The sequence below is a fragment of the Lynx canadensis genome, chromosome F2, assembly GCF_007474595.2.
Source record: "Lynx canadensis isolate LIC74 chromosome F2, mLynCan4.pri.v2, whole genome shotgun sequence".
NCBI lineage: Eukaryota > Metazoa > Chordata > Mammalia > Carnivora > Felidae > Lynx > Lynx canadensis.
Genome location: NC_044320.2, coordinates 62,608,017 through 62,620,053, shown reverse-complemented (window position 1 = coordinate 62,620,053; position 12,037 = coordinate 62,608,017). Strand labels below are relative to the sequence as shown.

The window sequence follows — 12,037 nt, the reverse complement described above, 5'->3', positions numbered from 1 at the left end:
TAAATAAATTATTGTAGACTGTTAGTATAAAAAATGATATAGCCACTAGAAATAGTACTTACAGATAACTTTTGATGACAAGAAAGTAATTCTAAAATAAAATTTAGGCAAAAAGCAGTTTATGAAATTTTCTACCAGCATACTTTTAAGGATACAAAGAAATCATTATATAAAAATGTCTGGAAGAAAATATGCAAAAATGTTAACTGTGGCTGCTTCTGGGTAGTAGGATTATGAGTGATTTTATTTCATCTTCTTTATACTTTTCTGACTTTAAAAATTTTCTGCAGAAATCACATATTGTTTTGACAATCAGGAAGAATAATTCAAAATGTAAAAAATAATCAGGTTATGTATAGAAGTACTTCAGAAGACTGAACATATTCTTTATCTCTGCACTTTCCTGAAATTATACTAAAAAGGAGAGTAAAGGAGTAAAAACAATATAAACCCACAAGGACAAAGAGAATGCAGAGTAGAATAGCAGATTAGAAATATCAACAAATGTTTAGAAGATGGAAAGCGGATGGAAAACTCAGATTATTTATTAAAAATTTTTTTTTTCAACGTTTATTTATTTTTGGGACAGAGAGAGACAGAGCATGAACGGGGGAGGGGCAGAGAGAGAGGGAGACACAGAATCGGAAGCAGGCTCCAGGCTCTGAGCCATCAGCCCAGAGCCCGACGCGGGGCTCGAACTCACGGACCGCGAGATCGTGACCTGGCTGAAGTCGGACGCTTAACCGACTGCGCCACCCAGGCGCCCCGGAAAACTCAGATTATTTAAATAAACCCTACCACTGAAAGGCTAAATTACTTGAATTAATCCTCTCTCTGAAAATATGTAAAACAATTGGATAAATATTTTCAAAAGCCTTCCTAAAGCCATAAAACAGTCTGATACCACAAGCCAAAATATGTGAAAGTGGGAACACAGCAGGGTTAAGTAAGACTTTGAAGGCATACCTGGAGGTTTTAACCAAACCTATAAATAATAGATTCAGTTTCAATAGCTTCCAGTGTGTGGAAGACTGAAGACAAAACTCAGAGTCCTCACAAGGGAAGGACATCTGGTAGAAAATTCTAATCTGTAAAACTGGTACTCCAAAAGGTACCCTCCTCAAGATAAAAGTGTGACGTTACTTACCTCCCTCTCTACTTTGAAGAGACAGCAAGGAATATTGCCTGGCGCCGAGTAGAGAAGGTAAACATCACACTGTAACAATTGTGCAATCAAAATTCTCACCTTTGGTTAGTCCAAAAAACAAAACAAGACAAAAAACCCCCCAGAAACAAACCAATAAAAGCCTATAACCTATGAATATAGGTTAAAGTGGTCCCAGACTAATAGTGACCCTGTCTAGCACAAACAAGTATAAATCCTCCCTGGAGGAATTCACTTTCCCTTAGGCCTCAAATAATTTTCACAGTTTTCCAAGGAGAATGAATGTTTTACAGTAATTTATAGCACCAGAAGGAATAAGGCAAAATGAGTAAGAATCAGCAGAAATAGAAAAAAATGTATGTAGTAAGGCTTTAGATATTGGAAATTAATGGTTGCCAAGTATGTATGACATACATCCTATTATGTTGAAAGAGGTAAATGATGAACTTGAAAATATGGAATAGGAAGCTATAAAAAATGAATTGTGTAGGGGTGCCTGGGTAGCTCAGTCAGTTAAGTGTCTGACTTCGGCTCAGGTCATGATCTCCCAGTCTGTGGGTTTGAGCCCCATGTCAGGCTCTGTGATGACAGCTCAGATCCTGGAGCCTGCTTCGGATTCTGTGTCCCTCTCTCTCTCTGTCCCTCCCCTGTTCATGTTCTGTCTCTGTCTCTCTCAAAAATAAATAAACATTAAAAAAATTAAAAAAATGAATTGTGTATTTGACAAAAGAGCAGAATTTTTGAGAATTAAAAATTTTAAGAATTGAAAATGAAAACTTAGCAGATAAGACACAACTGTATCGACAATTAGTGAGTCAAAGCTAGATCAGAAGAAATTATCCAGATTATAGTTTACAGAGACAAAGAGATGGGAAATATGTAAGAGATATTAAGAGACATGGAAGAAGAGATGAGAAGGTCTAATATACATCTGAACAGAGTCTGGGAAGGAAAGAGAAAGAATGGAACAGAGGCAATATTTGAGAAGTTAATGGCTGAAAAAAATTCAGAACTGATGAGAGTCACTTACCTACAGATTCAGGAAGCCCTTTATCTCACAAGCAACTAAGTAGAAAGAAATTCATACCTTAGCATATCCCCACTAAAGGAAATTCCAAAGAATGTACTTCATACAGAATGGAGGTGTTCTGAAATGCAAGAAGGAATAAAGAGGAAAGAAAATAGTAAATATGTCGGTAAATCTACATGAAGATTGTATAAAAGGAAAATAATACTATGTGGTTAAGAAAAAGATAGAATGGAAGTATAAAACAGCAAAAATGTGTAAGTCCGTTAAAAGATAATGAGCTAAAGTGTTTTAAGTTCCTTGTGTAGTCCAGAAAAAAGGTAATGCAAAGGTAGATCTGGGTTTTTTGAAGTGTAAAGCTAAAACATTTAGAAAGACCCTATTTAAGAAAAAGAATGTAATATGTAAACAAATTAGATATTGTGTTAGTCTGTGTAGGCTTCCATAATAGAATTTCACAGCTTAACCATCAGAAATATATATTTTTTTATAGTTCTGGAGACAGGAGGTCTAAGATCAAGGAGCCATTTGGGTTGGTTTCTGGTAAGGGCTCTCTCTTTGGGTTGCAGATGGCCACCTTCTTGCTGTGTCCTCACATGGCCTTTCCTCTGTGTGTGGAGAAAGTTCTCTGGTGTCTCTTCTTCTTCTTATAGGGACACTAGTCCTATCAGATTTGAGCCATGCCCATGTGACCTCATTTAATCTTCATTACCTCTTTAAGGCACTATCTCAAAACAGAGTCACACTGAGGGTTAGGGCTTCACCATATGAATTTTGGAGGACCGCAGTTCAGTCCATAAAAGGTATGAAAGTAGACATTTAAAAAAAATTTTTTTTAACGTTTATTTATTTTTGAGACAGAGAGAGACAGAGCATGAACGGGGGAGGGTCAGAGAGAGAGGGAGACACAGAATCCGAAACAGGCTCCAGGCTCTGAGCTGTCAGCACAGAGCCCGACGCGGGGCTCGAACTCACGGACCGCGAGATCATGACCTGAGCCAAAGTCGGCCGCTCAACCGACTGAGCCACCCAGGAGCCCCGAAAGTAAACATTTTTAAAAAATAAAATAAATTGTAGTAAATTACAGATATAAGAAAGGTGACAAATACTATAAATTTCACAAGAGAGAAAAAAGTAATATGTTTTTATTATTTTGATACTCTTCTAAATTTTTTGGCATGTACTCTCTGACTGACTTGATTTGATAATCATTTTATAATATTTATGGAGAGAATAGAAAATTTCAATCCGATTTTTAGCATAGTTGATTGAAATTTGTTTTTTATTTTAACTTAGAAAAGCTTCATTCAATGTCACAGATTATTAATAATATGCATAGTTTTTTGATTTTGTTAAATTTGGGAAAAACCCTGGCAATTTTGTCAATAATGTGCTATAATATCAGAGTATATAAAATTTTTTTAGATGAAGTAACTAATTTTAAATATTGTGTGAATTGACAACATTAGTTTATTGTTGATGTCTCAGTAAATATTGAGAGTCTTAGGTTTTCTTGACCGGTGTCAATAATGTCAAATCAAAAAGAAATTAATAAGGATCTGTGTATGTGTAATTGGGCAAAGGCATTTCAGACTGAGAGAAATACATAGGCAAAGACATGGTTTGGCAAAGACAAGGAATTCAGTTTGGATAGAGTATAATACAATGTTACATTAGCTAAATTACAAGAAAAATATGTTAGAGCATATAGATTAGTAAGAAATGGGAAGTAGTGTCAAACTAATAACGTCTACTGGATGAGGCAAGATCATCGTGCCTTCCTGTTACATAGTCAAAGGCCTGTTGATGGCAATCTAGTGAAATGTTAAAATCAGGCAAACAGAATTCTAGCTCTGTCACTTACTAATCTTAATTATTGAAACAGATCTTATAAACATGTCCCTCAGACCTACACTTAATGTATTCTCAACTCAATTTCCCTTTAGCCAGATCTCCAAAATGACCCACAACTACTTCAATACAGCAAGGGAAAATGTGAGAGAGAGTAAGTAGGGGTAGAGACAGGAATTTTAATCAACTTCAATTAAAATGTTTTATTTTCCTGAATCTTATAAAAATATATGACAAAGTGAACACATTGCTAGGGCTTTGCTAGGCTTGGAAGGAACCTGGGCAAGTGTGAGTCCCTGAAATTTAAGCTTCATTACCATTGTTGTAAATCCACCTCTGAGGTAGAGCATTAACTTATAACTTTGATATATTTGATATGCATATTGTGATTTGTAGTGAAACCACCAAAGAATAAAATAGCATATCACTGAAGGATGTGGGTTATTAGATTGAAAGCATGAATAAAAATGGGCATACCAAGCCCATCATTATAACATTCAGAGAAGCAAGAATAAAAAGAACTTTCTGTAAGATTTGAGAGAAAAAAAAAAGATTACTTAAGGATAGAGAAACTGAATGGCATTGAAATTCTTAACCCTAGTACTTGAAATTAGAGTTTATAGAGCAATGACTTTAGAATTTTAGTGGAAAACATTTTTAAACACTCAATTCTATTTCTAGCAAAACTGTGTATCAAATTTGAAGGTAGAGTAAAGACATTTTGAGGCATACATGGTCTTAAAATTTTTTGCTTAGATGAAGCTTCTCTCAGGAATATCTGGAGAATGCTTGGTAAAAACATGGGAATAAAGCGAGAAAGAAACATGAGAACAGGAAACAGAAGTCAACACCGAAGAGAAGTGAAGGGAAGTTCTTGGAAGGCAGGAAGCAAACCTTGGGAACAACCACCTTAGACCAGGAGGATTATATTCTTAAAAAAATAAGAACTGATAGATATATATATATATAGGGGAGTTTTATTAATTAATTTGAAGATTTTCCTAAGAAATATTAATACAGTTATAAAAAACTAAACAAGTAAAGGAGCAATGGGCAGTTTTAAAGGAAAGAAAATATAATGAATGTAATACTTGGCTGAGCAGTAAAAAAAAAAAAAAGCTCTACTTATGTAGTTATAGTAAGATAAACACCGAATATAGACTTTTACCAAAAATTGTGATGTTACTCTGTTGGGCAGATGGAGGGAGAGGAAAATGCAAGGACCATGTGCATATATGTGTATATGTGCTAAGTTTTCCTCTTTCCAAATAGGAAATCAGTAAGCACTGTCTAAAGCAGATAAATTATGAAATAGAATAGGTGTGTTTTATTTGCAAATATGGCAATAAGTGCCAGAAGAAAAACTAGAAATTGATAGTGATTTCTTCTGGGGGTTGCGACTTAGAAGTGAGGAGGCAGGTAGAACAGGGTATTTTTCTTATAAGTTTTATAGTACTTACTGACTTAAGTTATATATGTGTATTAATTTGTTTTTGTTTATTTGTTCAATTGTTATGTATATGTATTTGGTAGAAGATAAAACTAATTAGAAAAAAACAAAATTTAGGGGAAAGAGTTGCTTTAATTAAAATATGTTTGAATTAAAGAAGAAAAAAAAAGTCCAGCTAATTGTGTGGTCCAGAGTGGAATATGCTAAAACCAGGAGGGTAGATGAAGGCATTTATAATCATCATAATCCTCTTTAATAGGTCAGTTTATTTTAAGTCTGCCTTTTTATCATAATATATAGACCTCCAATGAGGCTAAATGGGAAGGAATAGCATTCTGTAGTCTGCTTTAAATTCTAATTCTCTAATGTCTTTGCTTTCAGTTCTGTTAAAGTTCCCAGCTTTGGCAATGGGGCTAATGGCATACCTTTTTACAGTAGTAATGAACTTACTCTTCTGTTACTTGTTGGGGGAAAAAATGGGACAAAGATGTCAAACCTATAGAAATTTGTAAGTTTTAGAATATATTTGCTCATTTGACTCGTCTTATAGAACTGGAAATTAAGCTTGTTGATACCTTATACTGACATTAAATTTTCTGTTTAACATCCCTCTTTTCCTCTTTCCCTTCCTACCCCCATCCCCCATCTTGCTTCTCCAAGATGCTTCTCCTAATTCTCTTGGAGAATTAGGTATATGTCCAAGGTCAAAGCCAAAAAGACTGGAAAGACTAAGACTGTAACTGTAGTCTCTTAGAGAACTTCTAGAGTGTGCAGTTTTCATTATATAAGTTGCTCAATAAGATTTGTGCAGTGAATTTATTTAAAATTTTATAAAGCAGTCTAATATAGCATTTAAGTAAACCAACTTTGGAACCCTCAGGCAGATTTAGCTTCAGATCTCTGCAACTTGCTAGCTGTGTGACTTGAGTCAAGTAATATGTATATTCTCTAAGCATCAATTCTTTCATATGTAATATGGGAATATTAATATCTACTTCAAAGATTAGATGCAATGAATATATAAGGTACCTGACATGTTTGTGGGCATGCGTATATACAGATAAAGCATGTATGGCATATAGTAATTTGATATTGCTATTATTATTCCTATAACAATATATGTTTTTATTTTTTGTTTTGTAGATGCTGCCATCATGGTTTCTTGCTGTGCTATTTCTTGGTCGACTGTTGATTATCAAATAGCTTTAAGAAAATCCTTGCCTGATAAAAATCTCCTTAATGGATTCTGTCCTAAACTCACATACCTCTTTTACAAATTGTTTACATTATTATCTTGGATGCTGAGTGTTGTACTTCTTTTTTTCATAAATGTTAAGATTGCATTATTTCTGTTGTTATTTCTTTGGTTTTTAGGGATATTGTGGGCATTTAAAAAGCAAACTCAGTTTTGTGCTTCTATAAGTATGGAATTCTTATACAGAGTTGTTGTTGGATTCATACTTACCTTTACATTTTTTAATATTAAGGGACAGAACACCAAATATCCAATGTTCTGTTATTATATTGGAAGGGTACTGGTCACAGTGGGGATATTAATTGTGTTTTGGGTTTTCCCAGTCTCTATTTTTAATTCAGACTATTTTATACCTATCAGTATCACTATAGCTCTTAGTCTGGTCCTTGGAATTATTTTTCTTATTGTTTATTATGGGACTTTGCATCCAAACAGAAATGAAGAAACAAAACCTGATGAAATTGATGGAATAGCAGCTGAAAGAGATTGCAGAATGAAGTATTTTCTAATGGAATAGCTATTCATTTACGAGATATGTTTTTTTATTTTTTGTTTCATTGGTTAGTAAAGAAAATGTCATATGTATGTGTTGTTTCTTATTTTTGCCTCCTTCCTGCCCCCCCTTCCTTCGTACCCTCTTTCTTCCCTCCCTCTCTCTTTCTTTCCTTTATTTTGAGATCAGTTTTGGTATATTAACTATGAATATGAGACAGTATTGTAATATTTTATTATTTAAATTAATTTCTCATTGGGCTTTAAAGATCTTGAGTACTCAGATACGTTTCCCTATTGCCTGGTAGAGTTGCCAACTTGACCTGAATTGGAAGAAATGTTCTGGTTCCCCCAAATCAGAAGCCTGGAATTGAGCTTCCCTCCAATTTTCCCCTCACTGTTTCTGAACCAAAACTAATGCTTCTTGTGGAGAACTGCAAAGGGAGGAGAAGAACAGAATGCTCATTTTTCCTTTCTCTATTTTGTTGATTCAGTGCATATATTTTGAGTTTGGGACAGATTGGGTAGAGGGAAAGGGAATGGAAAGAAAGAGGAAGAAAGCAAAACATAAAGTTTACCATTGTTAAATGCACAGTTTAATCGTGTTAACTAGCATTCACCTTGTGCATCTCTATAACTTTTTCGTCTTGTAAAACTGAGACTCTTTTCCCATTGAACAACTTCCCATTTTCCTCTCTCCAGCCTCTGGGAACTATAGTTCTATTTTCTGTTTCTATAAATTTGAAACAGGTGTCTACTTTAGATACCTCATACAAGGGGAATCTCAGAGTTTTTGTCTTTTTGTGACTGGTACATTTTATGTAGCATGTTGTCTGTTGTGCTGTGTGACAGGATTTCTTTCTTTTTAAAGGCTGAGTAATATTTTGTTATATGCAGATGCCACATTTTCTCTGTTTATCCATCACTGGGTTGCTTCCATCTCTTGGGTATTGTGAATAATGCCATTGTGAACATGGGTTTGCAAATATTTCTCCAAGATCCTGCTTTAATCTCTTTTGGATGTATACCCAGAAGTGGGATTGCTGGATCATATAGTAAACTCTATTTTTAATCTTTTGAGGAATCTCCATACCATTTTTTGATAGTGGCTGGCTGCACCATTTTATAGTTCTACTAATAGTATACTAGGGTTTCTTCCAGTTTCTTCATGTCCTCACCAACATTTTCTATTTTTTCTATTTTTGATAGCGGCTATGCTAAGAGGTGTGAGGTGATAATCTCATTATAGTGTTGATTTGCACTTCTCTATTAGTGATGTTGAACATCTTTTTATATACCTGTTAGCCATTTGTATATCTTCTTCAGGGAAATGTCTGTATCTGATAAGGCATTAATATCCAGAATGGAGGAGGAACTACAGCTCAACAATAACAAAACTAAAATAGCCTGATTAAAAAATAGGGAAAGGACTTTAACCAAATCATATATTAATAGTTTTTTGCATTACTCCTTACAGTAAGAAGTAAATTTTGGTCCTAGGAGTAAATAGGGCAATAAGATTAAGTTGAACTTCTGGAAATAATCAAACTTTTTCCATCAGATTCTCTTTTCTTTTTCAGTTTCTTACCTTTTCTTTTCCTTGGGTCAGCTGTTAATGAATGAGCCCTCAAACAATAGCCTTCTCTAATACCAGGAGAAAAAACTTCCATTTCCACATTTAGTCTTATAACTTAAAAATTTTTTTTAATTTATTTTTGAGAGAGAGAGAGCGCGTGAGAGAGCGCGCAGGGGAGGGACAGAGAGAGAGGGAGACACAGAACTCAAAGTGGGCTCCAGGCTCTGGACTGTCAGCACAGAGCCCAACACGCAGCTTAAACTCATGACCTGAGCCAAAGTTGGACGCTCAACAAACTGAGCCATCTGGGCATCCCCAGTCTTCTAAATTAATGTATAACTACCGTATAACTTTTGGGATGAGATTAAACTTAACTGGATACAACACATTTTAACTATCAAAGCTATTTGAAAACAATAAGTAAATGTTAAACACTCACTCTGCCCAGCATTCTGTTAGGTATTGTTCAGGGTAAAAACAAGTGTATAATAGAGTTCTGTTCCTTGAAAAGGTTATATACTGAAGCATTTATAGAAACTGATGAGTTATCTTTCAGAATGTTTAATGTTTGCAGTTTTCATTTTATAGTAAGTGAAACAAAATATTGACTAACAAAAGTGGTTATAGAGTATATAAACTCAGTATCTCCATTGAGAAAGATAGGCAGTGTGGAAAAACCTTGCAGGAACTAGAGAATCTACAGTTTACTTTGGGCACCTAATCCTTGTATATGTGAATACCACTTATTGAATATCTCCCCATCCCTGAATGTTTGGTGCTATGTATACATGTATGTTTGAGAAAGTGAAGTTGGGAAAAGAAGTTAGGCCCATTTAGTAGCACTTTAATCAGAATCTTTGAGTCATTTTAAAAGACACACTTTGAGGCATAAACAGAAAGTGCTCTTTATTCCTTTCTGGTGATTTGAATACTCATGTGTTATCATTTCCCTTCAGCCTAGAGAACATCTTTTTAGTATTTTCTGTAGTTTAGGTTTGTCGATGATGAATTGTTTTCTTTGATCTGAACATGTCTTTTTTTTTTTTTTAAAGTTTATTGATTTATTTTGAGAGACTGAGAATACAGTGTGGAGCCCGATATAGGGCTTGAGCTCATAAACTATAAGATCATGACCTGAGTGGAAATCAGGAGTTGGAGGCTTAACCAACTGAGCCACGCAGGTGCCCCTTATCTCAACATGTCTTTATTTTTTAAAAAAAAAATTTTTTTTAACGTTTATTTATTTTTGAGACAGAGAGAGACAGAGCATGGACGGGGGAGGGTCAGAGAGAAGAAGACACAGAATCCGAAACAGGCTCCAGGCTCCGAGCTGTTAGCACAGAGCCCGACGTGGGGCTCGAACTCATGGACCGCAAGATCGTGACCTGAGCTGAAGTCGGCCGCTCAACCGACGGAGCCACCCAGGCGCTCCTCAACATGTCTTTATTATTCCTTTGTTCTTATATTTTTTCTGGATACAGAGTTCTGGGTTGACAGTTTTCTTTTCCCCTTATGCATTTTAAAGATTATTTTGCTAATTTCTGGCCTCCATTGTTTCTGATGAGAAGTTAGTTATCATTCATATTATATCCCCTATATGTAATTGGTTGTTTTTCTCTGGATGTTTTTAGGTTTTACCTTTAGTGTTTTGTTTGCAGTAGTTTGACTACTGTGTTTATGGGTGTAGTTTTTCTTTGTATTTATCCTAATTGGGGCTCTCTGTGCTTTTTGAACCTGTAAATTTTAGTCTTTTACCATATTTAGAAAGTTTCCAGTCATTATTCTTCACATATTCTTTCTATCATTTTACTTCTCTTCTTGGACTCCATTGACACATGTGTTAGACTTATTGATGTTATCCCACAGATTTCTGAGAAGCTCTGTTCATTTTTTTTCCAATTTATGTTTTCTGTTCTTACTGGATTTGTTTTCAAGTTTGTTGACTTCTTCCTTCATCTTAAATCTACTGTTAAGTTCATCCAATGAATTTTTAAAAAAATGTTTGTATTTATTTTTGAAAGAGAGAGAAAAAGAGAGAGCCAGCATGTGAGGGGGGAGGGGCAGAGAGCAAGGGGGACAGAGGATCAGAAACGGGCTCCGTGCTGATAGTAGAGAGCCTGATGTGGGGCTCAAACTCACAAACCGTGAGATGATGATCAGAGCTGAAGTTGGATTCTTAACAAAGCCACCAGGCACTCCCATCCAATGGATTTTTAAAAAATTTCAGAGATTTTATGTTTATGTTCTAGTATTTTCATTTTTTATGGTTTCTATTTCTCTGCTAAGATTTTGTATTACTATGATCATGTTTCCTTTATATCCTTGACCATAACTGTAATAGATGCTTTAAAATCCTTGTGTGTTAATTTCAGTATCTGAGTCATCTCAGGTGTGGTCTCCATTGATTGCCTTTGCTCTTGAGCACAGGTCATATTTTCCTGTTTTCTCATAGGTCTACTAATTTTTTTGCGTGTCCTGGATGTTATGAATGATGTATTTTAGACCTCCCTTGATCATGTTTGTTTTTCAGAAGAATATTTTTTTTTCTTTTAGCAGACAGCTAACCTGAACTTCAAACTCTGAACGGTCTTTATTTGCTTAGCCTTCATTGTGCTGATTGGATTTTGCCCTTCTATATATTTTTCAGAGTCAGAGAATTAGGAAGACTATTTAATATATGGAGTAAGGCTTACTTTCTATTGGCTCTCTCTTTCCCTAGGATTTTCACCCTCACTTTTCAGCTGCTGTGGTCACTCCATACTCTGTCTTCTAGGCTTTAACCACTAAGACTTCAGGTTTTCCGTGTTTGTTTACTCAGTGTGTTGACTGGGGTCTATCCTTGCTCAGTGCCATTCTTTCTTATAAATGTTGACCCCCTCTTCAATGTCTGCTTGCTTTTTTTCCCTCAAGTGCTTTCAGGTAGTTTTTTTCTATATTTTGTGCAGAGTTTATAGTGGTTATTTGTAAGGGTTTTGTGCAGTAGGAGATACGGCCATCGTTTTATTAATCAATAACAATTTTAATACTCTGTAATATATGCCATTCTTTCTGGGATATTTGCTTAAACATGATGTGTAAGTTTCTTTTAACATTTAATCTTCCTTTAGTCTTATGTACTTGACCCTCACAAAACCTCAGTAATATAGATATCATTTTTTTCCACTACTCTTTAGCTGGGAAACCATGACTTATAGAGTTTAAGTAACTTACCAAAGGTCACA

General features: G+C 35.0%; 1 protein-coding gene across 1 annotated transcript in view; it reads left to right on the top strand.

Annotated features, from left to right (window-relative positions):
* XKR9 (XK related 9) overlaps positions 1-7,294 on the top strand; it is a 36,494-nt gene extending 29,200 nt beyond the window's left edge. The window contains exon 4 of the mRNA XM_030304018.1: positions 6,637-7,294. Within this exon, the coding sequence (XP_030159878.1) occupies positions 6,637-7,265 (629 nt within the window). The 3' untranslated portion in view covers positions 7,266-7,294. The remainder of the gene's footprint in view (positions 1-6,636) is intronic.
* The last annotated feature ends 4,743 nt before the right edge of the window (positions 7,295-12,037 follow it).